This window comes from Rattus rattus, chromosome 2, assembly GCF_011064425.1.
Source record: "Rattus rattus isolate New Zealand chromosome 2, Rrattus_CSIRO_v1, whole genome shotgun sequence".
Classification (NCBI taxonomy): Eukaryota; Metazoa; Chordata; class Mammalia; order Rodentia; family Muridae; genus Rattus; species Rattus rattus.
In genome coordinates, this window is record NC_046155.1 from 71335833 (window position 1) to 71361987 (window position 26155).

Sequence of the window (26155 nt, forward strand, 5' to 3'; positions counted from 1 at the left end):
AATCCCTGGGCTCACCCCCTTCAGAGCCAGAAGCACACAGACCTGGTCAACCAGAGCATAGACTCCAATCCCGTATCAGATGGGATGCCATGATGGGATGCCATGAATGTCTTTCTCAGTTTCTGGTCCTGGAGAAGTCTCCGTTTCTAGGGCAACTGCCTAGAACATAAGCTGCCAGCCCCTGGCAACAGGCTAACAGATCACTCAGGAGAAAAAGCACCTCCAGGTGGCAGGGCAGAGGCTCTGCATGGAGGGCTTACCTTTGCTCTTGGCAATGGTTTATAGTGCTACTTCTCTGAGGGAAAACATCTCGGTAGTAATAGGATAATTATACCTGGAAGTCACCATCTAATAGTTGTAGTTAGAAAAGCTCACAAACACAGAGTTAGGAAGGGAACTTAAAAAGGAAAACTTCTTTTCACTTTAAATGTGCTCCTTTAAAGGGTGGCTGAGGAGATGGCTCAGTGGTTAAGAGCATAGACTGCTCTTCCAGAGGACTCAGGTTCAATTCCCAGCATCTAGATGTTGGCTCACTTTATCACTCCAATCCCAGGGGATCTGACACCCTCTTCTGGCCTCTGTGGACACCAGGCACACACATAGCACACATACATGCATGCAGGTAAAACAACCATACAGGAAAAATAAATTTTTAAAAATTTGAGAAAAAAAATAAAATTTCAAAATGAACAGAATTTTGGAGCTGCTAAACTCTCTGGTCTGGTAATTCTGAAGAGAGGCTGGGTCTAAGTCTTTCGAAATGAGATTTAATCCGGCCTCAAAGTAAAAGCAGCTCCTTGCAGTGCAAGAGAGAAAGAATTTAATAATGAAAAAGAACTTTTCAGCACAGGGCAGGAGCTAAATATGACCAAGGAGCACATCAGAAATTATTAATCCACCCAGTGTCCTTTGTAAAACAGGGATGGGGAAAAATAGAGAGAGATTTCTAAATGGATGCAGAGGAGTGAGACCCCATGACAACAGCCTTCATCCATCAACTTGGTGGCATTTTCAGAGAACGGTTCCAGGACCGCCTCGATCCCCTGCTTCCTACAGCTGCCTGCATGGTAATGAACTTCAGAATTCACACCTTGGCTCTTCCTTTCTGCCAGGAATGGTTTTTGTCTCTCGCTAATATGTTAAGGTTAGTTATTTTTAAACCCAGCTTCTTTTCTTACAATCCTAGTCTTTCTGCTTCATGAAGGCCAAGAGGCCACCAGAACCTTACTTACTATACTGCAAAATGGGCACAATTCCAAAGGCACAGATCTCTGCTGCCACCTTCAACCCTCTACTGTTTTTCACAAGCTGGAAACTGTGTGGGTCCTCAGGCCACTGTCTCCCCCAAATCTTGAGCCCTGTGCCTCCTGCTGGCCTTGACAGTAGGAAGCCCTGTAATGCACTCAGGCCTCTACTTCTCCTTGTGACCTTTTTTTATCGCTAGGCCTTGGGGGATGGGGGCAGGATGTCATGATCAGGGCAAGATCATCGTCCCCAGAGCAGTCAGAGGCAAACTCAGATCTGAGGCTTAGGGGAGCCATGAGGGAGGGCCACACAGGTAAGGCCAGGGACCAGGAAAACCAAGCTAAGGCTGTGAGTTACCTGGGCCATGTGGCAGCATCCAGGCAGGAGAAGGGGCTTGGTCAGATGCTACCCATCCAAAGCAGACAGTCCCCAAATCCAGGAATTACAATGAGGCACCTGGTCCCACACCTCAGTCCCACTCCATGGAAGGCATCAGCACCAGATATCAAACAGCTATGCCCGTCCCCATCAAGACTCAGCCTCCCAGTCTGTAAAATACAGGCTCCAACTACAGATTCCGATGCTAGAGAGCAAACAGGCCCACCAACCAGGCCTCTGTCGCTCTTCTTCAGACTGACCTTGTGGCTTCCAGGGATGTGCCTCAATTGTGGACTGAGTGTCAAATGGTGGAGGGAAGGAGTTATAGCTGTAGAGGATCACGAGAAGCACAAAGGAACGATGCTGGCTTCTTGTCAGTAACACACACTGTCCCTGACACAATGCTGTGTCACTTGACAAGAATACAAATACACGCTGTCCCTGACCCCATTCTTGCTCCAGCTCAGGACAACTCTAGGCACCTGCTCATCTAAGCTAGGTCTTCTCTCAAGGTAATTACACATAGGATTCCCCTCTGTGTGGGAACCATTCCCAACCTGAAGCTTCCTATTTGTGTAGTCAGGAATCTAAGTCACCAGAACACATCTTTCCATTTTCATTATGAGTCCTCCTTGTCAACAAAGGCCAACAGGTCCAGAGATCAAAACCAACTTGTCATGCATGTAGAATTTGCCAACACACCCTACTACCCATACCTTGGAAGGCCAGAGCTCTGAGCTCTGAGTGTGGAATGCAGGCTGCTGCACTGTGTATTCAGAGCGAGTCCTGAGGCTCACTCCCTGGGGGACAAACGGAACTCAGCACCAGCAGAAGCAAGCAAGGGATATGGAATAAGAAGGCCACAGCCCAGAGGGAGCAGGAGTGGGAGTTAATGTATGAAAAAAAAAAGTATTTTCAGTAATAAAGCACAGGGTAGGGTGGTGAATGTGACTTCTGGAAAGGGGAAAGGGTCAATCCAGGAGTTGGGAGGCTGAATATGATCAAAATACATTGTATGCACACATGATGTTCTCAAAGAATAACGTTTAAAAAGCATAATAACAAAATAAAAAGGAAGAAAGCCATAGACCATCAGCAGAGCCCCAGCTCCATTTCTGACTGAGTCTGGGAGGGAGGGCACAGAGCTGCTCACTGCCGTTCTGTGGGGCTGACCCAGCTCTGTCCACGTTGAAGCTCTCTAGGGAACAGCTGATTCTTCAAACCCTGAACATTACCATCCTTCCTCCTAAGTGAGTCTATGTCACCCATGTCTGAGATCCCAGGACAGAAAGGGCAACCTGGACCCCTCCTCTTGTTCTGAGGCACAGAGGGGGCACCAAGCACAGACACAGGAGAGAACCCACAAGGGGGCTCCCTACAGTGAGGTCAACAGGTCCCCCAGGAGCGGGCTGGTTATAGCAGGAGCATCTATTTTCTTTCTATCCACCACGGTTACCAGGTATTTTCCAAGAGCAACACAAGCTACTATAGTAAATTTCCTCCCACCCTAAGAGGGCTCTAGCTCCTTCTGGACAGAATATCTCTCAGCGCATACATCTGAGCCCATTAGAAGGTGACTAGGGCTTTCTCATAGCTTATATTCTGTGAGTCTGTGTGGCACTACTGTCTACATAAAAACTAGAACACATGTTCTGAGGCTGCCACAGATAGAATGGCAACTCTGGCGAACTCCTAGGAGACAGGGCACCCGCCTCCCAGGAGGCCTTGCACTAAGCCTGAACTACTACTTGTCAGAACGTGCCCAACTCTACCCCAATATTCTCCAAGACAGGAAACACCGTATGTACAGTGGTCAAGCTTTGGCAGTTCACTTCATCTTAGCATTCTTCTGCAAACATTCAAGAAAGAAATCTGGTGGGGGTTGGGTGAGGTGGGTTGTGGTAGTGGGAGAGGAACCCAATACTCTCCTGAAAATCCCCATTCATGGCAATTCAACTCAAATTTAAGCTTTGGCGACAAGAACAAAGACACCCCTGGTTTCTGTTTACATTTTTATCCCTGCCCTGTGTGCCACTGTTCCCAGTCTGGACGCCTCCTGTCGTTAGGAGGAGACTCGATTGGGATATAACTATGGAGATCCCATGTGTGGGCCCTTGGGACAGGCCAGAGCTAGATTTCTGTTCCTATAGCTGGGGACTTCTCTGCAAAGACCTAGAATGTGAGGTGGGGACGGACAGGTAGGTCCACTGGCGACCCTAGTTCTAGTCCTCGAAGGCTGGTGAACTCTGGATATGTGGCCCCTGGTTCCCGATCTGTCAAGTGGGTCTTAGCTCTGCTTTCCCAGGAGAGGTGCTGTGAACATCTTATTGTGCTAGCTAAGAGCTGCCCCTTTTAGCTAACCACACACCAGTGTATGTCAGGTGTGCAGGCACGCACGAAGCTGCACGTGTGGTCTTTACCTCCATGGGCAAACTCACTCTGATCAGTCTCATCTCACAGACTGGAAAACTGAGGCTTGGCCAGGTTTCCTAAGTCATTCAAGGCTCAACCAAAGCGGGGGTCCAGCCCTGGTCTGACTCACAGTTCACTGGGCTGGCCAAACTCAGGGTGAGGCAGACGGCGTGAGGGTGAGGTACTAACTACATGTCATTACATATCACACAGTTAAGAATCATTCCCAAGCCTAGAAGCCAGGGGGGAAGATTCTGAATGTCCTGTCAACGTCACATGTCACTCAAAACTCAAGGGCAGACACACTCTGGTCTGTGAAGCAAATGCTCTGTGGAAAAAGAGGATTTTCCTGGAATAAGGCACTTCGCTGCCTGCTGCCCCGTCTGTGTTGCCAACACAGTGACGGAGATGGCACAGCCTACAACCTGAGACGTCAACTATGGCTCTATTCTTGTCTAGCTGGCCATCCAATGTCTTGTAGCAGGTCTTGTTTTCAATTCCTACTTATCACTGACTCTTAGTAAAGCTGGATGGAATCTTCTAGAAAACAGAAAGTTACAAATTACTTTGTCCCATAGAGACAAGGGGACTCTGTAGGAAAGGAAGATAACCCCAAGGGGTTTTCTTCTTTTGTCCCTGAGAACCAGTACTAACCAGTTTTACATATAATGAGTCTACCGCCTTATTCGAAGCCTTTTAAATCCCTTGTGCTATATGCTAGCTTCTCTCATTCTCCTATGTCGGGCTGCACTACCTCATCCCCACACACATGCGCTCGGTGTGTGTTTGTGCAAGAGTCACACTTCATGGGATACCCACAATGCCCGCCTGGCCAATGGTTAGCAAAGCAGCCCTTGGAACCCCATGGCACACACAGCATTCCCAGAGGGCAGCGCACTGCAGCGGCAAACAGGTACCTTGGTGTCCTGGCGGCTGCGAGAAGCCAGGGCGATCTGCCTGGCCAGCTTCAAGGCTTCTATCCGCATGACAGCAAACTCTAATTCCTCCTGCCCGAGGGGTAGGGGTGAGCAAACCGTAGGGAAATGCATCAAGACAGACAGAAGGTTCTCCACATTCAGGAATGAATGTGCCACACATGACAGGTACTTGTGAAAAAACATACGCTCAACTTTCTCTCACAACCAACACCTCAGCAGATCATGAAACAGGGGTTTAAATTCCTTTTTGAGAGAAAAAAAAAAATCACCCCTTTGAAGGTCTGTCAAGGAATATCATACAGTCAAATGTGAGCTAAGTTTCAAACCAGGACGGCAATTTTTACTCTATCATATTCCTTGATGGCTTTCCTTTTGTTTTTGTAAAAGTTGACCAACATTTGCTGTAAATGGCCAGGCATGTCTCAGAGTCCTGTTAACAGTCTCTCTAGGTCTGCCTCACTTCCTGGTCGAGGGGATGGTAGTGTGAATGGTCGATTTCCACTGTGGAGATGACTGCTCTGTTCCAGGTGTAAAACTGAGTCCAGATGTTATCTCAATGGGAATCTGAAACTGTCTTAAACAGCTTGGTTCGACCTGGTACCTCTGCTTTAGGAAATAAGTCATAAATAAGCAGTCCCTGGGGTTATCAATACATCTGGAAAATGACTATTGGGACCAATTTCCCAATAGAAATAGAAACCGTCTGTTCAATACGTAATCACAAATTTTTATCATTCTGGCATCCTGGATATAGCACACACATATATCAGTGTCTGAGGAAAAGACTTCATCTGGAACATTCCCAGCATTGCCTCATTAGGTCCTGCCTCAGCTCAATTTGGCTCAGGGGTTCATTTTCTACTGAGGTTTTGACAAACTCCAAAAAGGTCACATGTGGGCTACAAACCTGAAGTTTCTGGGCAAATACTGGGGGGTTCTTTTCTGCTAAATCAGGCTCCAGATAGCCAAGTGCACCACAGAGAGAGGCAGGATGGGCCAGCCTGCTGAGGAGGGCATCTGCAGAGGCAAAGGCACCCTCTGGAGCTGTCTGAAGGCCGGCAGAGAGGAAAATGGAAAATAGAGGAGACATTGATTTCAAGCAAGGACCATACATCCATACACAGCACAGTGCTGCATTAAGGCTAAAGAGAACATCAAATAGCGGCTGATACTCCAACTGCCATCCGGACCGTGACTAGCAGGCCCAGCCCCCTCTCCCAAGAGCAGGGACTCTGATCCCCACCCTCCCCACCCCACAGCCCAAGCCACCCTTGTTACCAGGGGGAGTCCCACAGCCACTGTTCTTTATTTGAAAATCTCCATGGGCGGGAGATAAAGCTAGTTGATTGGTTTTCAGAATGCCAACGTCAAAGAAACAACACCAAGGTTAAGTATCAAGGAAAGTAAGGTTTGAGTAAGGGCCACTTTCAATAGCGAAAAGGTGATTTCAAACAAAAAGTTATCTCCTAATAGATTAGAAAGACTTCCAAATCAGAGGGCAACTTTGCCGGAGATGAAGCATGGCCAAGTGTACCACAGACTTGATATGCCAGATGGGTTCACATCTAGATCCTTTTTTTTTTTTTTTTGGTTCTTTTTTTTGGAGCTGGGGACCGAACCCAGGGCCTTGCGCTTCCTAGGTAAGCGCTCTACCACTGAGCTAAATCCCCAGCCCCTAGATCCTTTTATTGTTCACTAATTGTATTTCCAGTAATCAACCCGGCATCCAACTAGAGCAGGTGCCCTGTAAATGTCTGCAGCATGAGACAGACCAAATTGCTAATATAGGACAAAAGCAGCACGCCACGTCAATTTCAAACCTGTCTGACGACGGCTAGGAGGGAGGCAAGAGAAGTAAAAATATAATTGACCCAAGTTGGTTTGCGCAAGACATGGGGACGGCCCTCCTGTGGAAACTGCACCCTCTAGGGAAAGCACAGGTGACATGCAGGGGACAGTGACCTCTCAGCTCAGGGCTGCAGATCCTGCAAGGCTTCAGGAGGGCTCAGGAGAGGAGACACTGAAGTCCTGGACCATGAACAAGAGATAATCTCCTACTCTGAGACCCAGGAGAAGAACAGCTGATCCCCCAAAAGAGGATGTTCCTCTGTCTCCCCTTCTTTGCCTTGTTATACAGGCTACAGAGGCAGGGGCTGGCTGATCACGGCTCCAGCGTGCCCATCAGTCCAGTTTCAAGAAGAAGAAAAAAAGAAACCAAGCCTTAACAAATAAAGCACTTGATGGAGAACTGCAGTCATCTCGGGGGAAATGAAAGGCCTTCCCCTCACTGTGAGATGTGGGTTCTCCTAGGCTGTGGTCCAGGAGCCTGGTGAAGAGTGACCACAAGGGAGGGTACAGCCACTGAAGCTGTCTTCAGACAACACTTACGATTTCAATTGCTTCTGCGGGGGTGCCCAAGGCCATGGCCTCCAGCTCCTTCTGGGAGGATTTCTCCGGCAGCTGCAAGAGAGGCTCCTGATTGGAGGCCAGCCCTCTAGGGACCGGATGCTGGAGCTTTGCTGTTGCATTCACCAGGGCTTCGGTGTCCTCAAAACTCGACCTGAGGAGACAAAGTCAAACGTTAGGGTCTTCTCCTTGGAGACTCATCGAAGTCTATTAGGAAGCTCTGGAGAAAGAGATATCACACAAAACCAAGGACTTTCAAGTCTGTGTCCACGGAGAGACAAAAGCCATGTCTTCATCCATCTAGAGGCAGGCCTTAGTCCAGCCATGTTTAAGTGTCCACCAACAAGGGAGGCACAGAATACAGAGGCCTCTGTCAAGAAGACTGAGCCCTGAGGTTTAGGGACTAGCCAGCTGCTTGCTGGTATCTGAGGGAAGGCTGTGTCTCACACCCACTTTTCTTTCTTTCAAGATGGACGTATGCACCTTTGAGAAGATGAAGTGAGACTGTCAGATGCAGAACATTCAAGACAGTGCCCACCACGTGGGGCCACTCCTGGAGGTGACATCACTCTCACCACCAACACCTAACCACCCGGACAGACATTAGTCTGCAGGGTCCACAGTAAGTCTCAGAAACCACACCAAGAGCTCCCCGTGCAGCTCAGTGACAAGGCAGGCATCTGGTAGATGGGACCACGCGATAGTAGGGAAATGCTTCCTACTTCCCCAGTCAAAACTACACCACCCAGAACGTGGGCCCGGTGACACCCGCGTTCATTAATAAGTATCTGTCGCGCATTTTACATGTGCCAAGCACTCTGACATGGCTTTCCATACATCATCTCCTAGAAACCAGGTTCCCTGTGTCCCACTGCTCCGGAGGGGGGGGGTGTCACAGTCTCCTTTAATCTCCCTAAATCCCTAGTCACTTTATTTCTCTCACTTTACACAGAGGGAAACTGAGGCACCAGGACACCCAAGTAACTCCCACCAGAGCTGGGACTTAAGCTCTCAGTGTTGCACCACACTGCCCCTACTGGACAGATGACAAAATAAAGCTGAGTGTAGTCTGTCTGTCATCTGTCTGTGTATGTGTCTGCTAGAGGATACTGCCAGTCAGTTGCCCCAACCTCATTCAAAGGACCCTGGAGTACAGAAGTGGTGCGTGTGACTAAATTACGGGCGACCTGCAGACATGGGATGGAATGAGGTCAGAGTAACAGTGGGAAGGCACACGAGGACTTGGGGGCTGCTGGCCTGAGACACAACTCTCTCATTGTAGAGGTCATACCCTGAACATGGAGTTGGGGAATCCGACATCCGGACTGGAGGAGACTTGACGGGGCTCTCCTGAGGGGTGTCAAACATAAGGTACAAGGCCTGCTTCTTCGGAGTGTCATCGTCCTGCTGCAGGAATCAAAGTCACACACACATTAGCTGGGTACAGTGGCCTGACTATGCCACCCGAGTGAAGGAAGCACTCGTCAACAGGGAACAAGCGAGCCTTCAGTTTTCTCAAGTTCTTAGAGGAGGAGAAAGCAGGAGGTGACTAGGAGAGGGCCAGGAGAGTGGGAGGAAAGGGTTGTGGAGGCCTAGGGTGGGAATAACCGGCCAGGCTGGTGCTGCCATGTGCCCTGTTCAGCCCTCAGTGCGCATGGGCCACAGTGGCAAAGACCAGTGCTGAGGCTGCAGAACCAGCCAGCCAAGCTCTCGGTGCTCACATCAGACTATGGGATGGCAGCGAGCTGACCCCAGTGATGAACACTGACACTCAGGCCTGTGGTGGTTTAAATGATATGTGCCCCCAGGCTTGGGCATCTGAATCCTTGGTCCTCAAATGATGGCATTTGGGAGGCTTAGGAGGTGTGGCCTGGCTGGAGAAGGTATATTACTGGAGGAGGGTTCTGAAAGTTTAAAGACTGCTTCTTGCTTGTGGTTTAAGATGTACCTCTGATCTGCTGTCATGGACTCTGACCCTCTGGAACATAAGCCCAAATTAACTCTTCTATAGGTTCCCTTGGTCACAGTGTTTTATCACAGTGACAGAGAAGTAACTAAGGCAGACCCCAAAGAAAGGTTTCTTTTCTTATTGGCTGGGCAGGAGGGCCACGAGCAGACACTGTAATTGGAACCCTGGAGTCCATCCATGTTCAAGGCCTACAAGAGAGCTCGGGTGGATTTGGGCACTGACTACGAAGTGTGGCTAGCAGGGAGGATTAGGAGTTACCAGTAAGGTGGTCAGATTAGTGTTGCAAGGCCTGGAGCTTAGGAATGAGGACTAGCAGCTCTATGTGCTGGGACAACTCGGAGGGACCCTGTGCAGCCTTGCTGGAGACCCCACAGAAGCCCCTGGCAGGCCAGTGTACAGGAGGAACTCACAGGTAAGGAGGAGCCAAGCTTTTCCATGTATTCAATTTCATAGGAGTTTCTGTAGTCCAGCTCTGAAAACAAACAGGCAAGGTGAGTACAGGGAAGACAGAAGGACCTGGCCCGGCAGAGCACTCAGGGGCCATCACTGATAGAGTCCTCAGATCCAGCCTTCAGAGAGGCATGGCTCAGCTATTTTCAGTCTGCAAGCTTCCTGTGGTAGGAGAGTTGGCCCTTGGAACCGTGACGGAGACCCAAGGAAACGAAGCCATGTGTCCACACGCAGGTTAGCAATGGGCAGACCCAAGAGCTCAGTTTGGAAGGCACACGTGCTTTGGGGGTCTCTTTTTCCGGCTCTCAAGGACTGCACGTAGAATGACATCTCGGAACTGTATTGTACCTGCCCCTCTCTGTGGCTGTGGGGATGCTCACTGTCCTCAGGCTATGTGAGGAGTCCAGAACACTCCTTTAGCTTTGCTCTGTCGGCTGTCCCCCAGTGTAGCTTTGAGGCTTGTGTCCGACCTTTTGAGAGAATATCTTACCAAAGCTGGTTCTAGGGATCTCTCTTGAGGTCCTGTAATCTGTTACTTGGAAGAGTATGTGGGTTCAAGGCCTGCCTGGGCTACAATTAGGTTCAAAGACAGCCTGGGCAACTTAATGAGACTTGCCTCAAAATGGGCAGGGGGATGTAGCTCGGTGGGAATGCTTGCTGAAAATATACAGTGCCCTAGGTACCACCTTCCTAGTACATGGATGGAAGGATTGAAGGAAGGAAGGAAGGAAGGAAGGAAGGAAGGAAGGAAGGAAGGAAGGAAGGAGATCTCATATGCTTTACATTCTAAACCTCCGAGAGTAAGCACGCAGATAAAGTCACGTGCAATTAGCCCCTCTCACACCAAGCCACACCAGGCCACACCAGGCTAGGTAGAGTTCCACCATTAGCACCAGATGGCACAAGTCTTTAGAATTCCAGGGAAGGCTGAGTCACTGAAGGATAGGGCTATTTCACACTGAAGAGGGCCACAGTTTTAAAGAGTCCTCTCATATCCAAGGACCACTTTGGAGACATACTCCAACACTAGGGCATGGAGAGACAGAGAGGACCTAGTTAACCACTGGAGCTTTGCCAAGGAATGCCCCAGGCAAAAGACGAAGGGTCTTCTTCACTTCTAGGACCAGCAAAGTCAACTGACCAGACTTCTCTGAACCCACTGACTCAACGGCAAAGGAAATACCAAGTGCCATGCTGTCCTGGATAAAATGGCAAGGTGGTGGCAGCGCAGGCCTTTAATCCCAGTGCTCGAGAGGCAGAGGAAGGTGGGAATCTCTGAGTTCGAGGCCAGCCTGGTCTATAGAGCTATTTCCAGGACAGCCAGGGCTACACAGACAAACCCAGTCTCGAAAATCAGATCAAAACAAAACAATAACTACAGAAAGACAAGGTATAACAAAGAAGCCCTACAACAAGTTGCACAAATGTGAAGAATTACAGCCAGACTGGCTACTGCTCATTCCAACATTCGCCTCTAGACACAAGCGACTCGTTTTTTAAGGGAGATGGATGGACAGAGAGCCTGGAGAACTATGAGGAGACAAGGTACCCACCCAGACGGACACCTTGCCCTCTGCTGGATGTAGGAGAAGGAGCTGAAGCAGGTGCGTATAGGGAGGTGGAACCACCAGATGGCTATGCAGATCTGTGAGTCTAAAAACAATTGCTCAGGGCTGCAGAGATGGCTCAGCAGTTAAGAATATGCAACACTCTTCCAGAGGATGAGATCTGGATCCCAGCACCCACACTGGACACAGGCTCACAAGGCCTGTTACTCCAGCTTTTGGGGATCTAATTTCCTCTAGATTCCAAGGGCACAGACACGATGCACATAAGCTCATGTAAGCATACATTCACACATAAATAAAAATAAAAACATAGAGAACAAAATAAAAGCAACTGCTCTGAGGATCTCCTGGTCCCAAGGTCCTAGAGACAGGCTAGCCTAACATTTCTAATCTCCTTAGAGAACAGTTTTGTTTCCATGCCAACATGCCTACAAACAGTGCAGAAGAGAAGGGCAGTCATTAAACAGGTGAGTACACAGAACGGTCGATCAGAGTGTGTACTCACCGGGAGATTATGGAAGCAACCCAGGAAGGTGACATTCAAGACAAGACAGTGCAACTCCATGGGTAATTGATAAACTAGTGTCCTCTGGGGTTTTGAAATAGCAAAGACTACTTAAAGCTCTTCAGTGATGCCTGTGCACCAGGTAGGAAGGAACTAGCTCACACCCTCGCCCTACAAATGAAGGCAGGAAGCCTGATCTATCCCCACCTCAACGGCAGAAAAGAACTACAAAACCACACAGACCCGGCATGCGTGGAGCTCACCCGGTCCTCTCAGCGCTAAGCCTCTGGTTCCTCAATCCTAAAAGTGGGGACTACAGGATCTACCACAGAGCTCAGAGAAAATGAAGCCCTGTGTATAAAATAACAGCCCCTGATTTACTTCTCTCTCCTATAGAATTACCATTGTTGTGAATGTGTGCTCAAACAGTAATTACGAGGTCTAACCCAGCATTTCCTTTTCCTGTGGTTGGTGACTTCTGTATTATGAAGTCTCAGACCACAGCTGCAGCCCTGAACTGAATCATTCTGAGACTCACATCAGTGTCCCAGATGTCTGAAGTGCAGAACAAAAGGGAAGACCTCACTCGAGGGTTCTACACCCAGGGTGTGTCACAGAGATGAACACAGCAGGGCCAAGGCCTCCCAAAGGTATAGTATCCTCATGTGGATGGATTCTGTCACTCAACAGTTAAAATGGATGGTCACTTGCCAAATCTGATATTGTCTCGGTGGCAGGTTTAAGAGAGTTCTGTTTCAAAGTTAGATATAGTCTTACTTGCTAAGTTCATTCAATCATATTCTCTCTCTCTCTCTCTCTCTCTCTCTCTCTCTCTCCCCCCCCCACCTCCCCCACCACCACACACTCTCTCTCTGTATGCATGTGCATGTGAGATTTCATGTGTGTGAGTATGGCTGTGTGCACAGCACAGTGTATGCATGAATGTCAAAGGACAAAGGACAAGCTTAGTTGTCACCCTATGCCTTCCACTTGTTTGAGGTGGGTTTTCTTGTTCTCTTTGGTTTCTTCAGATGAACATGGCAGACCATCTGATCACTGCACTTCCTGAGGCTCTCTTGTCCCTGCCCCCAGTTCTCTGCTGGAGTGCTGCAGTTAGACACTTGCGTCAGGGTTTTACAGAGGTTCTTGGAATTGGACCCCAGGCCCTCGTACTTGCACAGCAAACGCTTTGAACCACTGAGGCATCTCCCTATTTGCTGAAACAATTGTCAAAAAGTTTAGTGAACGGTCTTAGTTCATGACCAACACAATGCCAAATCAAATGCATTTTGATTCCAATACCAAGCCCAAGCTGGCTTCTAAATGCTTTTTTTCTGGTATTTAGAAGGTTTCTTATCTAGCTCAAGAGAGGTGAGCCATCAGGGAATTGGAGATGCTATTCAAGTGGGCAGTAAAAAAACTTGTGTCCAAATGATGCTGGTAAGTCTGGAACATTAGGCTTCTCTCCCCTCAGGCCCCTATGCTTCATACGGTGACAGCCACTGCAGAGATCACACTGACTGAGCTGACGCTCCGCTGTTTATCTGCCCTGGCCTTGCATTGTTTTGATCTCAAACCCATCTTCAGCTCCTATGATGTTCACAGTAGTGTGGAGACATGGAAAGGAGTCGGCTGTTGCCTTCAGGAAGCAAACAGCTCAGTAATGAACAAGAAATGCACACACTTCTTCATCATGGTCTTAAGGGCCCCCAGATCAAGCATTAAGGGCAAGCAGGGGAAGGAGTGGATATCCAGACAAGGGCTCGAGACAGGCAAAGGTGGGGAAGGAGGGTGAACTTCCGGTTCTCTTGTTTCTACCTTCCAGACTGCTGGGACCTAGTGTTTATGCAGAGGTTCACAGATGCACTCTGCCAAGTGAGAACACACCATCCCTGAGATCGATGACTTATTCAAATCCAACGACCAGAGAGAAAGCAGAAACTGAACACGCAGCATAAAGGTAGACACCGAGATAAGGCAAGTGGTTGGGACCTTCCCAAAGCAATCGAGTTCTCCTTGGCAAGCAGGGATGGGGGTGGGAGTGTTAAGCCTCTGGCTCCAGGCTTGATTAAAATCCATGGCCATATTAGTCACCCATCCTGTGGGGTACATGAATAATGTTGGCACCAAAAGACCCAGAGGTGGGTTGACCTACAGTGAACGTTCAGTGTGAGAAAAGTCCCTTTGGAGCCGTGCCTTTCAGAGTTACAGAAGGTGTCTACAGCCAAGAACAGGCAAGTGAGGGTTTAGGATCTGGGTTAGAGGGTTTTAGTCTGGTTCTCAGCAGGCATCATAGGGTCCAGGGACAGCTGCTCTCAAGCCATAGCTTTGCATACAGTGGGAGGCGTGCAGATTGTCACACGGGCAACGGTTACCTGGCTGGCAAGAATCTTTTCTGGCTCTCTGCCCCCTAGGGTCAGTATTCTCCAAGGCAAGGTGTGGGTCTGGCTGGCCACCGAGTTGCTTACCCTCTGAGGGTGAATTGAATTTGGTCTCATTTACAAAGTTAGACAGGTCCGAGGGCTGCGGGAAGTCCTGTTTGTCAGCATCCAAGTCCACTGTCATACATGTCCACTTCTGGCTAGTGACGGCCAACTTTTCCTCATCTGTGGCGTGAACCACGGTAGAGACTGGAGGTGCTTCTGGTGTGGCAGCTGGAGTGGGGTCCTGTGAGGAGATGGGACAGCCTTTTCTTTTACCCAGTCTCCTGATCAGAAACTATGCCCAACCCCCCAAGCCAGAGAAACCCTCCGTCTGTTCCCTAAGACTCTCTCTGATCCAAGGGCCTCTCAAAGAAACGCCTTCTTTCCTCCATGGATCTCCATCATTGATGGCTGATTTCAGGGAGTGACCATGAGTGGGTCAAATTAGGATTCTTTCTGCAAGGTCTAGAGATGTGACTCCATGGTACGGTGTTTACCTTGCAGGGGCACAGCCCTGGGTTCAAATCCCCAGCACTGACCATAACAACAAAAAGCCTTGTACGGTGGTTCACACCTGTGATCCCAGTACTAAGAGACCGAGGCTAGCCTGGGCTACGTATTTAAGTACCAGGCCAGTCGGAACTACAGTGAGACCCTGCCTCAAAAGGAAATAATATGTCTCTATCTTGGTTGTCAGACAGCCCAGTTAGTTTTACAGTAGTAATCAGCAACACTGTCTAACAGCCCTCACAGCCATCTTTTGAAGAGAGAAGGGGGTTTTACTGCCACTGTACAAGGCAGGGAGAACTCAGAAAAGAGCTACAATTGGACCTGAAGTCTCCCATGCCTGGAGCTAAGGTCCTGGTTCCACCTGGTCAGCAACTGACGCTGGCTTGGATCTGAAGATCAGCTTGTCTCATCACCCAGAATAGTAGTAAACCGGCATGAGCTTGTTAGGAACACAGCTAAGAGGGAAAGCTTTATTTTATACGTGTGTGTGTGTGTGTGTGTGTGTGTGTGTGTGTGTGTGTGTGTGTGTGTGTGTGTGTGTGTGTGCTGTACCCACAGAGGCCAAATGAGGGTGTTAGAACCTTTGTACAGACAGTTGTGAACCACCATGTGGGTGCCGGGAACTGAACTTGGATCCTCAGTAAGAGCAGCACGTGCTTTTAAACACTGAGCCATCTCTCCAGCCCCAAGCTGCCATTTCTTAAGGGTAAGCTTCCCTCATTTTTCTGCTGTAATTCTGACGACAAAAATCTGTTAGTCCCAATACATATTCAGTTTTCACCCATTTTTCTCACTGTGTATCCACTGATCTCAAAAGAATCTCTCAGTCTGATACAAGTTCTCAGCAGGCTTAAGAGCTAGAATGGACTACAATTCCTGCCGTAAAGTACAGCCAGCTCTCACGTCACGGGTAATTCCCCTCAGCACACACTCTAATCCCTGCCAGAGTGAGTTCTGCCCATTTTGGTGTGTGTGTATGGTGCCTGAGTGTGCGCACACACGTGCGTGTGTGTGTGTGTGTGTGTGTGTGTGTGTGTGTGTGTCTGTGTGTGTGTGTGTGTGTGTGTGTGTGTGTGTGCGCACACAAAGCAGCATTAACTCCGTGCTCAGCAGTGTAATGCTGAAGGGATCAGTACCTGAGAAGGCGGATCAGACAGAGGAGACCGCTTTGGAGACTTCTTCACCCTAAATGTGTCACTGTAAATAAGACAGGAAATATAAAAACAGGGTCACGGGTCATTCATTCCCAAGCACCTGGTTAACTTCCCAGCCCTCCCGCCTACCAAACCCCAGGTAAAGGGATCCATGGCAACAGCTCATTGAGACTTTTAAACTGACAGTACTTTTGCCCCCAAGGGAAAGACCCACCAAGCTGGAAACCTTTAAAGACAAGCCATTTTGGAGAGCTGACCCAGAAAAAAAAAAAATAGAGCTAAATTTAACTAACCGTTCTTACTTTTATAAAAGCAAAGTGGTGGTGAGGAGACTAATTTCTGAGCCAATTAAGGTTGGGGGAGGGCTGCAGGCTTACGACAGTAATTAGCAGGATCCAATTTGCACATGTGCAAGGAGACACGGCTCTTAATGAAAAGCCAGAGGAGCCCACACGGAAACAGAAAAGTTCTGGATCCTGTGGGGATCCCGTGAGTCCTTTGTACTCCCAGGAACATAGAACACAATGGGTCCTTCTGCTCTGGAAGACTCTGGGCAGGAGTCTGACTGGAGGCAGAGGTGAGGAAGACAATATTTCACTTCTTTCCCCTGGCTATGGTTAACGGACCAGATTCTGCACTCTTTTTTTTTCCTTTCCTTTACTTTTTTTCTTTTTTCTTTCATACAAGGTAATGGAGGTAGAGTGTCAGACTGGCCCCAGGAGAAAGGGATGGGTTTAGCATAAGCAGTACTGTTTGGTTTAGCATAAACAGCACTATTCCGGTTAGCATAAATAGTACTATTTGGTCCATTAGTCACTATGTTCTTGGGGTCATTTCTATAATCAAAAATGAAGGCCTCCAACCTGCAAACTGACCCTTCCCTTCTAGTTTCCAGCCCTTCTCAGTATGGTTTTAGGACCAGCCAGAGCATAGATGTGGAGGAGGTGGGTCCCTGCCTTTAAATCCACCACACAACTCTGTTTTCCATATTAATTAAGTAGGTATGGAAATCTGGCACCCGAGTTCCCTCCTTATGTACTCTCAAAAATAAAACACTCCAACAATGGCATTTGATCATTTAAAAAAAAATACCTTAAGTAGGTATTTAGTGCATTTATGGCGTTTACCATAAAACAGCCTAGTCCCAACAGAAGGCAAATATTTATTCATGCATATAAATATATAACTGTTTTGTGGTTGCTAAGCGACTAAATGCTCAATAAGCTGCTTGAGTAGGACAGCACTGGGAGACTCCGTGCTCTCCGGGGTAGGGGAGCTGCCGGAAGCCTGGGTCAGGGTCAGCTTCCCCTGTAAGGGCGGCAGGGAGAGAGCACACAGATTCAGAGCCCTGGCTAGGATACAGAGCACCAGAGGCAAACAGGTAGCCAGTTGCGTTAATGCCTGGCAAAGCTACCCACAGATCTGAAAGGTTAACATCCAGCCTGGACGTAAGTGACCAGGAACATGGCTGCTCTAGCAATGATTTCAGCTGTGGGCTCCACACCGAACTGACCCCACGTTCTTCCCTTGGATTTCTCAAAGTATGAATTTGCAAGAGTCCCAATGGTAGGTACTTCACAACATTAAGAACCAGCCTTGCTGGTGTCTGGCCAGGCTCCTTGCAGTGCTTAATATGAAAACATCCTGCTATTACTACAAGCTGTCCCCACCAGCCCAACTTACAACAAAAAGGAAGGGAATGAGGAGTTAATAGGCAATGTATGGATTTCTGATGAAGATTTAGAATACATAAAAATAAACCAAGCACGGGGAAGGGTTCTGTTACCAACAAGCAGGCAATGTGTGTAATCACACTGATGTTTTCACAGCCAAGCAACCTCATGCTAATCAAAGTACCAAGATGGAACAGAAACGTAACCTTGAGTCCAGGGGAGCCCTGCACCCATCATTCCCAACCTCTACACAGAAATACAACAGCCACCACAGAGAAGGGGGGAAGGGCTACGAGCAGAAGCAAGGCAGAGCCCCACACTGGGTGCAAGAAGCAGATTACATTAAATTTACTTACAACAGAGAACACACAGACATCACATCTTCAACCATCCTAAGACAAGAAGACAAAGAAGAGAGACAGACAGAAGGAACTGACAAAAAGATAATTCTGCAGACACTGGGCACTAGTGGGTTAGGATGTAGCCATCCATAGCGGATTCTGCTCCAACGGGGCAGCCTCCTGGAAGGGGCTGCCTGGATACACCTTCCTCTCCTCCGGCCGCCCAGAGGGTTGGTACCTAAGAGCCCTGCCTCCCCATGTAGAGTCTTCCAAATCGGCAGACCCACAGGATGCAGGGTCAGCTTGCCCAACCTTCCTTAGCTCTGATGAACTAAGGAGAAAGCGTCCGGGGATGTATTAACATGGTCTTAGGTCAGAAGAAGGGAGTGGCTGCCAGGTGATTCTCTCCAAGTTATGGTGTCGAAGCGTAGACATTTGTGGGTATTGTTCCACTTTTAAAAGAAAGTTCTATGTTGATTTGGTGAGTGGGGAGATAGGAAGGATCTGGGAGGAATTCAGGGAGGGGAAACTATAATGAAAATATACTTTATGAAAAATGTCTATTTTCAGTAAAATAAAAATTATATATATAATTTAATATAATAATATAATAATATATAATCAAATATATAATATAATTCAATATAATAATATATATATATATATATATAGTCAGGCCAAGTAGACCCAGAGGGGCACTAGGGCATGGTCCTCTGCCCTGGGATAAGGGGCTTAGTCTCTTCCACCTGATTAAATTACGGTTGATGCTTCTTCCCAAGAAAGCCAGGATGTCTGTAGCAAGCCTGCACATGGTTTTCAGGATGAGTGCCAGGGCACCAACACATCTAGGGGCAATGTCTTTGGCAAGTGTTTGTGAACAAAAGCCATTCTTCCTAGGGACTGTAGGTCTGCTTCCCCCACCCAGGTTGCACTAATGTCTTCTGGTCTTAGAGCGACTTTCACGTCTTGTTTGAAAAAGATGACCACCAGAGAGAGGGCAGGCAGCAAAGAGCCTGTTTCTTTGTTCCATTTTGTCCTGTTCCTTTCCTTTCCCCTTTTTCCTTTCCTTTCAGTCAGGGTTTTTCTGTGTAACAGTCCTGGTTGTCCTTGAACTTACTATATAGACCAGGCTGACTTCAAATTCGCAGAGATCCGCCTGCCTCTGTCTCCCAAGTGCTGGGATTAAAGACCTGTGCCACCACGCCTGCTTAAAGAGCCTATTTCTTGCAGGCTCATCGGAGGGCAAGAAGCATCTTTCCATCCGGGGATTCCTGCAGCCCAGGACCATATGATGTCCCTGAGTTAGGAGGAACAAACAACTGCTGTTCATTTTAACATTATTTTGCAGGGCGTGTATCCCAGTTTATCCAGAGGCATCGCATATGCTAACCAGGGAAGAGTTGAAGCCTCCAACAGGAAGGTGGCCAGGTGTCTCATGTCTGCTCCTTTTCTCTGGGGCTTCACATACTCCCCAGGAGTTGAAAGGTCATCAGTGGGTAAACATAAAACTTCAAGCCACTGACTTATTGAGGTAAAAAAGTCATGGACTTTGTGGGTTCCCGGATGGGAAGATAAAACCACTGAGGCTTCGGGGATATGTATGTCCTGCCTGCTTGGAGAAGTAGCAACAAAGATGGTGTCACAACAACAGAGAGCAGAACAAGGGCAGCCGGGGACTCTCAGGCACAGGACTAAAAGTCACAGGAACGCACACCCACTCACAGCCCTCACCACCCCCTCCTTCAACTTACGTCTTCAATGGAGTCTTCTTCTTCTTGGCGGGTTTATTCAACCCATCCCCGTCCGCTTCGATGGTGCTGGCTGGGATCTCGAAAGAGGCTGGGGATTTAGAAGGTGAACTGGGGGTCTTAGAGGATGCCTTAAAGGGGTCAAGGGACTCTTCACAGGCGTCGGGGTCAAAGTTGTACGATTGTTGGGACAGTGTGGGAGACTCTTGCATTTTCGAGGTGGAGGAAAAAGGGTTAAAATTGGGGTCATCCCACTTGTCTATATCAAAGGTGTAGGTACCTTTAGCAATAGGGATGTCACTGGGTTCAGTAGGGGACCTTGGAGGTGAGGCAGGAGTGTTGTCCAGTTTCTCTGGGGTCTTTTTCATCTTTGGCCTCCTTAGGGGCATTTTGGCAACTGGCTTCTTGCCTATCTTTTTGGTGGGAGGGGCGTTCTCCTGCTGACTCTCCCAACTTCCCTTGTCCTCAGAGTAGTCAAACTCCAGCCTCACTGACAGCCCTTTGGCAGGCAAGTCCTCTTGCCCCCCACTGTCCGGCAGCGTCACCTCCACTGCCTCAGAGGCTGTGGTAAGAGGCACTGATTTCCTCCCCACAGGGGGTGAGTTCTGCACTCTGCCACCTCCAGAAACCAGAGGGCTAACGTCTTCCGCACTCTCCAAAGTCAGAGGACAGGTAGCTGTGGGCACAGCAGCAGACTCCAGAGATGTCTCTTCTGACAAGGTGCAAGCAGTGCCCTCAGGTGTGGCCGACTCTGCCTTTGTCTCTGGCGCTAAGTGTTCCTCACTGGGCACCGGACTCTCTTCACCGGGCTCCTGTTGGGTCTCCTTCACTGGGGGGGTGTCTGTGGGTTTCTTGGTAGCTTGTTTCTTTTTTAAGGAAGGTGGCCGTGTTTTTTTAGTTCGCTTAAGGGTGCTAGAAGCACTGTTGGATCCTGTGCCACACGCATCTGTGGCAAGGGTCCCAGCTTCCGGGCTGCCGGGGCACGAAGCACCGTCGAAGTCGCTGGCTTGCAGGCTGAGCGAGCGGGACAGCGTGGTCTTGGAGGGTGGCACGGACTCGGTGGATTTCCTCCGCGTGCTCACCTGACCCTTATAGTCGGCAGAGCATGGCTCCAAACTCTGAAAGTTATCCACCAGCTCGATGCTGTCAAAGTCTAAGTTGTACGTCCCGCTGCTGGCTATCGGCTTGTCCTCATCGAACACCGCCGAGGAGGAGTGCGAAGGACGGAAAGGGCTTCCTTCCACGGACTCGCTGCGAGGGCCATCGGGAACCACGACCGGCTCAGAAATGCATCCTGAGGAAATGGAGAGAAAGCGGTCACTTAAAGACACGGGACACTTGGGAACACTTCTCAGCCTGTGCCAGATCCCCACTCTGCAGAGCAGAGGTTGATAAACTCCAAAGACAGACACCCCATGTGGGCAACGGGTTCCGGTTTCCATGCATCGGTTTCCCTCAGTTCCCTCCTCTGTACGACAGGAGCTAGGAAGCTGATGAAGGAAAAGCCCCGAGGGCTCACCCCAAAGCACTTTACCAAGTGCCTGACTTTGACGGGCGTCATGCTGGGCATCTGAGCAATGATCGGAAAACATAAAGGCTTGTCCCCCAACCTAGCAGCCATTGTCACTGCCACCGCAGTATCCATGACTACTTACCCGGAAGAGGCTCTCAAGATCAGGCCCCATGACAGTCCCTCATGAGGAAGGGACTGGGGAGGGTCATCAGACCCTCGCCTGAGAGTCCCATCACTCCTCCCTACACCTACCCAAGCTGCACATGGTAGAGTGTGGGATACCAGCTGAGGGGAGGACTCCATGTCTGTAAGCTATGAGAAGTCACTGTCCATGGTGCAGACTTCCTGTGGTCTGGCTGTGTGGGGGTCACCACACTCTGTGAGAAAGGTGAAGCTGGACTCCAGAGGAACAGTACTGTAAGTCTGCCATTAGCTCCCTATCTGGTGTGTTTATATCACCCTGGACAGAAAGGGCCACGTGCGCAGAGAGGGCCTAGGGTAGGAGTATCCTTGAGGTATTATAAAAAGAACGATGAAGCTGATGCTGCTGAAGTCACTTTGGTATAGAAATTCAATATGGTCGCAGTCAACCCTGTTTGTGACTGTTCCGACACTTGGGAGAACGAATGAGGCTTTAGGTGAGGAGCCCAAACAACTGAGCAGGACTGTTTGCCCTCCATCGCCTGCCTCTGCAGACTCGACCCGGACCCTCCTCTCCCATCACCACATCGACCTCACTTTGGCTTTGGCTCGTGTCCATTCTCAGCCCTCTCCTCCCAGATTTTTAGCTCCTCCAATCCCACCAGCCAATAAGCCAACCCTCCCTTCCAATATGCCCACGGACTCCAACTATCAGCCAAAGGATGCCCAATGATCTCGTCTCCCCCACTTCTCCCAGGAAACAAACCAACCCTTGCGTGGATTTCTGTGTTCCTAGCTGTTCTGCCAGAGAAAGGAAAACCCTGTGCCATGTTCTCAGAAGGCAGGACAGGACACAGAAAAGGCTGCACAGAATAGAACTGTGACCTTGGACTGTGCTCACAGGTGGGTGGTTATGATGCATTAACCCTTTCTCTCCAGGTAAACTTCCAGCTGAAGTCCAGAAAGCCACTATACTCGAGTTCCAGATAAATGAAAATTTTCTAAGATTATGTGTTACATGAGATTCATGCTGACCTGGTGTCCTGCATTTTTACTTTCTAAATGGCTGTCCTATCTTGCCTCCCAACAACCTAGGTATGGAAAAGTCTCATTCAAAACTCTGTTTCTGGAGAATATGTCCCTCCTCCCAACATCCAAGCTGTCCATCCATGCTCTCTGCTGTTGTAGGGGCAGGGCCAGTTCTCATGTTGCTTCCTGACTCTGCTCACAGGCAAACCCTGCCGCTGCTGGAGTCCTAACAGATAAAGTGAGAGATGTCAACACAAGCCTCTTGGGTTCAGAAAGGGCTTACTTACCTCTCTTTCCAACCTGGCAACTTTTCCCCTCAGAAAGCTTAATAAACATCCCTTGGATTGCAAGCACCTGGGGAACGCCATTAGGCAGACAGACCCTAAGCGTTTGCAGCCTCTGGTCCCAGCTCTTTGCCCCACACTATCTCCTCCCATTGCAAACACACTCGCTTCCTTCTCGTCTTGGGAGAACAGGTGTCCACCTTTCTTCCTCCTGAGGTCACTTCCCTTTGCTGAGGCCCCAGGGGCCTTCAAGCACAGTTTCTTCTGGTCAGCAGTGAGCTGGTCTTTCCTACCTTGTAACTGCTCCTGGATACTTATCTCAGAAGGCAGAAGACTACAGAGGCTAAGGGGGGCGTCCAAAGTGCTGTCACATGGCCTTGGCAGCAGGGAGAGGGGCCTCAGCCATCCCTGCACTTCTGTAGACAGCCTTCGCTTCCAATCTGTTCCATTGCCTTAGCAGCCTTCAAATGTCAGCAGTTTCCTCTGCATCACGTACAACAGTCAGCAGTCTTCAGCTTAACAGCTGCTTTGTTTTCCTGTCTATTTAGCCTGGCTTTCCTATTCAGAAGTGCTGTTCCCTAATTAAACCATGACAAAAAAAAAAAAAAAAAAAAAAAAAAACCAAACCAGTTTTATTACAGTTTCTTATTGTCAGCCCAAAGGATGCTTGGGAGCGATCTCTCATTATGGGGGTCCAGCCTGTTCAGAGCATCAGCTTTGACCCACTAAATGCCAGTAGCACCTTTTCTCCTACTTGTGACAAAATGTCTCAGACCCTGCCTCCTGTCCCCAGGAGGACAACACTGTCCCTGGTCAGGAGCTGCTACTCTACAGGGTGATTCCTAGAACAGATGGCTTCCTGTGGTCCACAAGGTTGGGATGGCCTTTCCATGTCATTGCCATGGGTAAGCCCAGATTAGCAAGGCAGCCATGTCCAGTTGGGTTCCCGCTAGATTTCTACATAGCCACACAGAGCTGCATAAAGACTTCATTCTTCCCAAACCTGGCAGGCCCTCAACGTCACTCACCGTGGGGTAATACAGAGGCAAGGAAAGATGGGGGTCACAAACCAATCCATTCACATCAGCATGTCCCCTGCACTCACTGGTGTAGGCCTAGGCAAAGATATCTCTAGAAATCCACACTGCACCCCCGCTCTAGATTCTAGCTAAATCCTGGAGTAAGTTAGCATCAGTGCACATATGAAGAGTCCCCATGCTTCCCAGCCATGCTAACCAGATCAGTTGCCTGTCAACAACAGAAATGTTTCCCCCTCCCTGGCTGTTCTGAGTACTGAGGCTGGAAGTCCACAACGGAGGTGTGGGTAAGTCTGGCCTCGCCTTTTTCCTTGGCTTTCAGTTGGTCAGGTCTGATGTGTCCTTACATGGCCTTTCCTCTGAGTGCATGTATCCTTGAAGTCTCCTCTTGTGACAGACCACAACCTAATACCCTACAGAACTGTAATTGCCAGCTGAGAGGTCCTATCTCTAACCCGGCACACCAGGAGTGAGGACTTCAGCATTGGAAGTTAACAGATATGCAAATCAGTCTAGAACATCAGTGCTGGGCAGCACAGCCTAAGCTAAGCATCTGTACTCAGAAACAAGAGGAGGAGAGCGTGCCCTCGCAAGTGACGTCGCCCACCTGACCGTCGTCTCCCGACCTTCACCAGAGACCTCATTTCTTAACCTTGCTGTGGTGTTTCCCCAGAGACAATAGAGATGGCTTCCTGCACCATGAGTTCTCTCCAGACAGGGAGGCAATGGCTAGAGCGGACGCCGGAATCGTGGCATGCTCGGATTCTCAACTGACCAATAAATCAAGCCTGCAGGAAGCATGGCTGGCCATCTATCTAAGTGCAGAATACAGGAACCCTTTTGAAGCAAGCTAATGGACATCAGCAGAGCATTGCTCTGTCCTCTTGTGGCGTTTTGCCAGTAGTTATAGGTAACCCAGTGCAAGCATATGATGAACTCAAGATCTCCCAAACTTGTCTAGCCTAAAACATATCAGGAACCCACATCAGAACTTAGACTCCCCATTTTCCCATGCATTGATCAGTCCACCCCTTCCTGAAGAATGTACACACACACACACACACACACACACACACACCCCAAAGATGTGTTGTGGTGATCTTTTTGTGCACTGTGGAAAAACTGTTTTTGTATTATTCAAACACTGATTTCTGTGCAGCCAGACTTTAGTATTGTTATTCATGTGGCAGCATTATAGCTCGTAAACAATCCCTCTGTCACCTTCTGATGGGTTAAATAAAGAGCTAACCGGCCAATAGTTGTGGCAAGAGGAGAGGTAGGACTCCAGGCAGGGACAGGGACTCTGGGAAGGAAGCCCATGCAGGAGAATTCGACAGCCAGACACAGGAAGAAGCAAGTGTGGCATTCAGGAGGTTCCCACTAACCATGTGGGCAGAGCATAGAATAGAATAAAGAGGTTATTTCTGCGCACCACATGTGTCCCTCATGCCTGAGAAGATCAGAATAAGATACTGGATCCCCTGGGACTGGAGTTACAGATGGTTGTGAGCTGCCATGTGGGTGCTGGGACTAGGACCCAGGTCCTCTGCAAAAGCAGTACTCATAACCACTGAGCCATCTCTCCAGCCCCCCCTTTTTATCGTAAGCCCTCTGTTCTGTCCTGTAAGACAATACCTTAGCATCTGCCCTTCAATGGCTTAAGGTCGAAGGGAAGCTCTGACAGAACAGGACTAGTCCTGAAGATGAGTGTGGACTGCCTGTGGAGGTTGCCCTGGAGACTGAGGCTGCGCAGACAGGAGCAGGTCTACCGTATCTACTACCTTCCCTGGATGTGGCCCAAAATATGAGGCTCAAGAAACGAAAACCAAAATGGGCCAGCAAGAGTGTCAAAGACCTCTGGCTGGGCGCCCTCCCTCTGGAAGACCTGGCTGAGTCTTAAGAATCCCACCTGGGGAGGACAGCTCTGAGTTCTGCTGCTCCTGGGTGTCCATCTGACTGGTCTCTTCCCAGACCTCACTTAAGTCCCAGGGGCTTACCAGAGACCAAGGCTTTGGGACTAAGGACAATTAAGCAGGGGAGAGCCTATAAAAAAAGCAGGCTTGGGCTCAGCGGTTAAGAGCACTGACTGCTCTTCCAGAGGTCCTGAGTTCAATTCCCAGCAACCACATGGTGGCTCACAGCCATCTGTAATGAGATCGGATGCCCTCTTCTGGTGTGCATGAAGACAGCTACAGTCTACTTATATATAATAATAAAAAAATCTTTTTTTAAAAAACAGACTTTTCTCATTGGGGTCTACTCTGTGAAAAGCTAAATAATACTGAGTCAGGATTGGGGGTCAACGGGGACTTTGTACAAACGGCATTACCTACAGGAACCCCGGAGCACCTCTGTGCTGACAGTCCCCTCTGGAAGGTGGTCACTGAGCACCTGTGCAGCTGAGGCTGGGTCCCAGCTCCACTGCAGGCAC

General features: G+C 49.1%; 1 protein-coding gene across 9 annotated transcripts in view; it reads right to left on the minus strand.

The window, feature by feature from the left end:
• The window catches only part of Tacc2 (transforming acidic coiled-coil containing protein 2), a 191310-nt gene that overhangs the window by 15451 nt on the left and 149704 nt on the right, over positions 1–26155 (minus strand). For 4 of the 9 annotated variants that reach the window (XM_032892447.1, XM_032892449.1, XM_032892453.1 and 1 more), the window contains 7 exons: positions 19724–21014; positions 15941–16001; positions 14340–14538; positions 9759–9820; positions 8671–8786; positions 7362–7533; positions 5881–6021 (listed from right to left, as the gene is read on the minus strand). In XM_032892447.1, coding sequence (XP_032748338.1) covers positions 5881–6021; positions 7362–7533; positions 8671–8786; positions 9759–9820; positions 14340–14538; positions 15941–16001; positions 19724–21014 — 2042 coding nt within the window. Of the gene's footprint in view, positions 1–5880; positions 6022–7361; positions 7534–8670; positions 8787–9758; positions 9821–14246; positions 14539–15940; positions 16002–19723; positions 21015–26155 lie in introns of all 9 variants that reach the window. The other 5 variants (XM_032892446.1, XM_032892451.1, XM_032892452.1 and 2 more) reach the window with 3 other exon arrangements.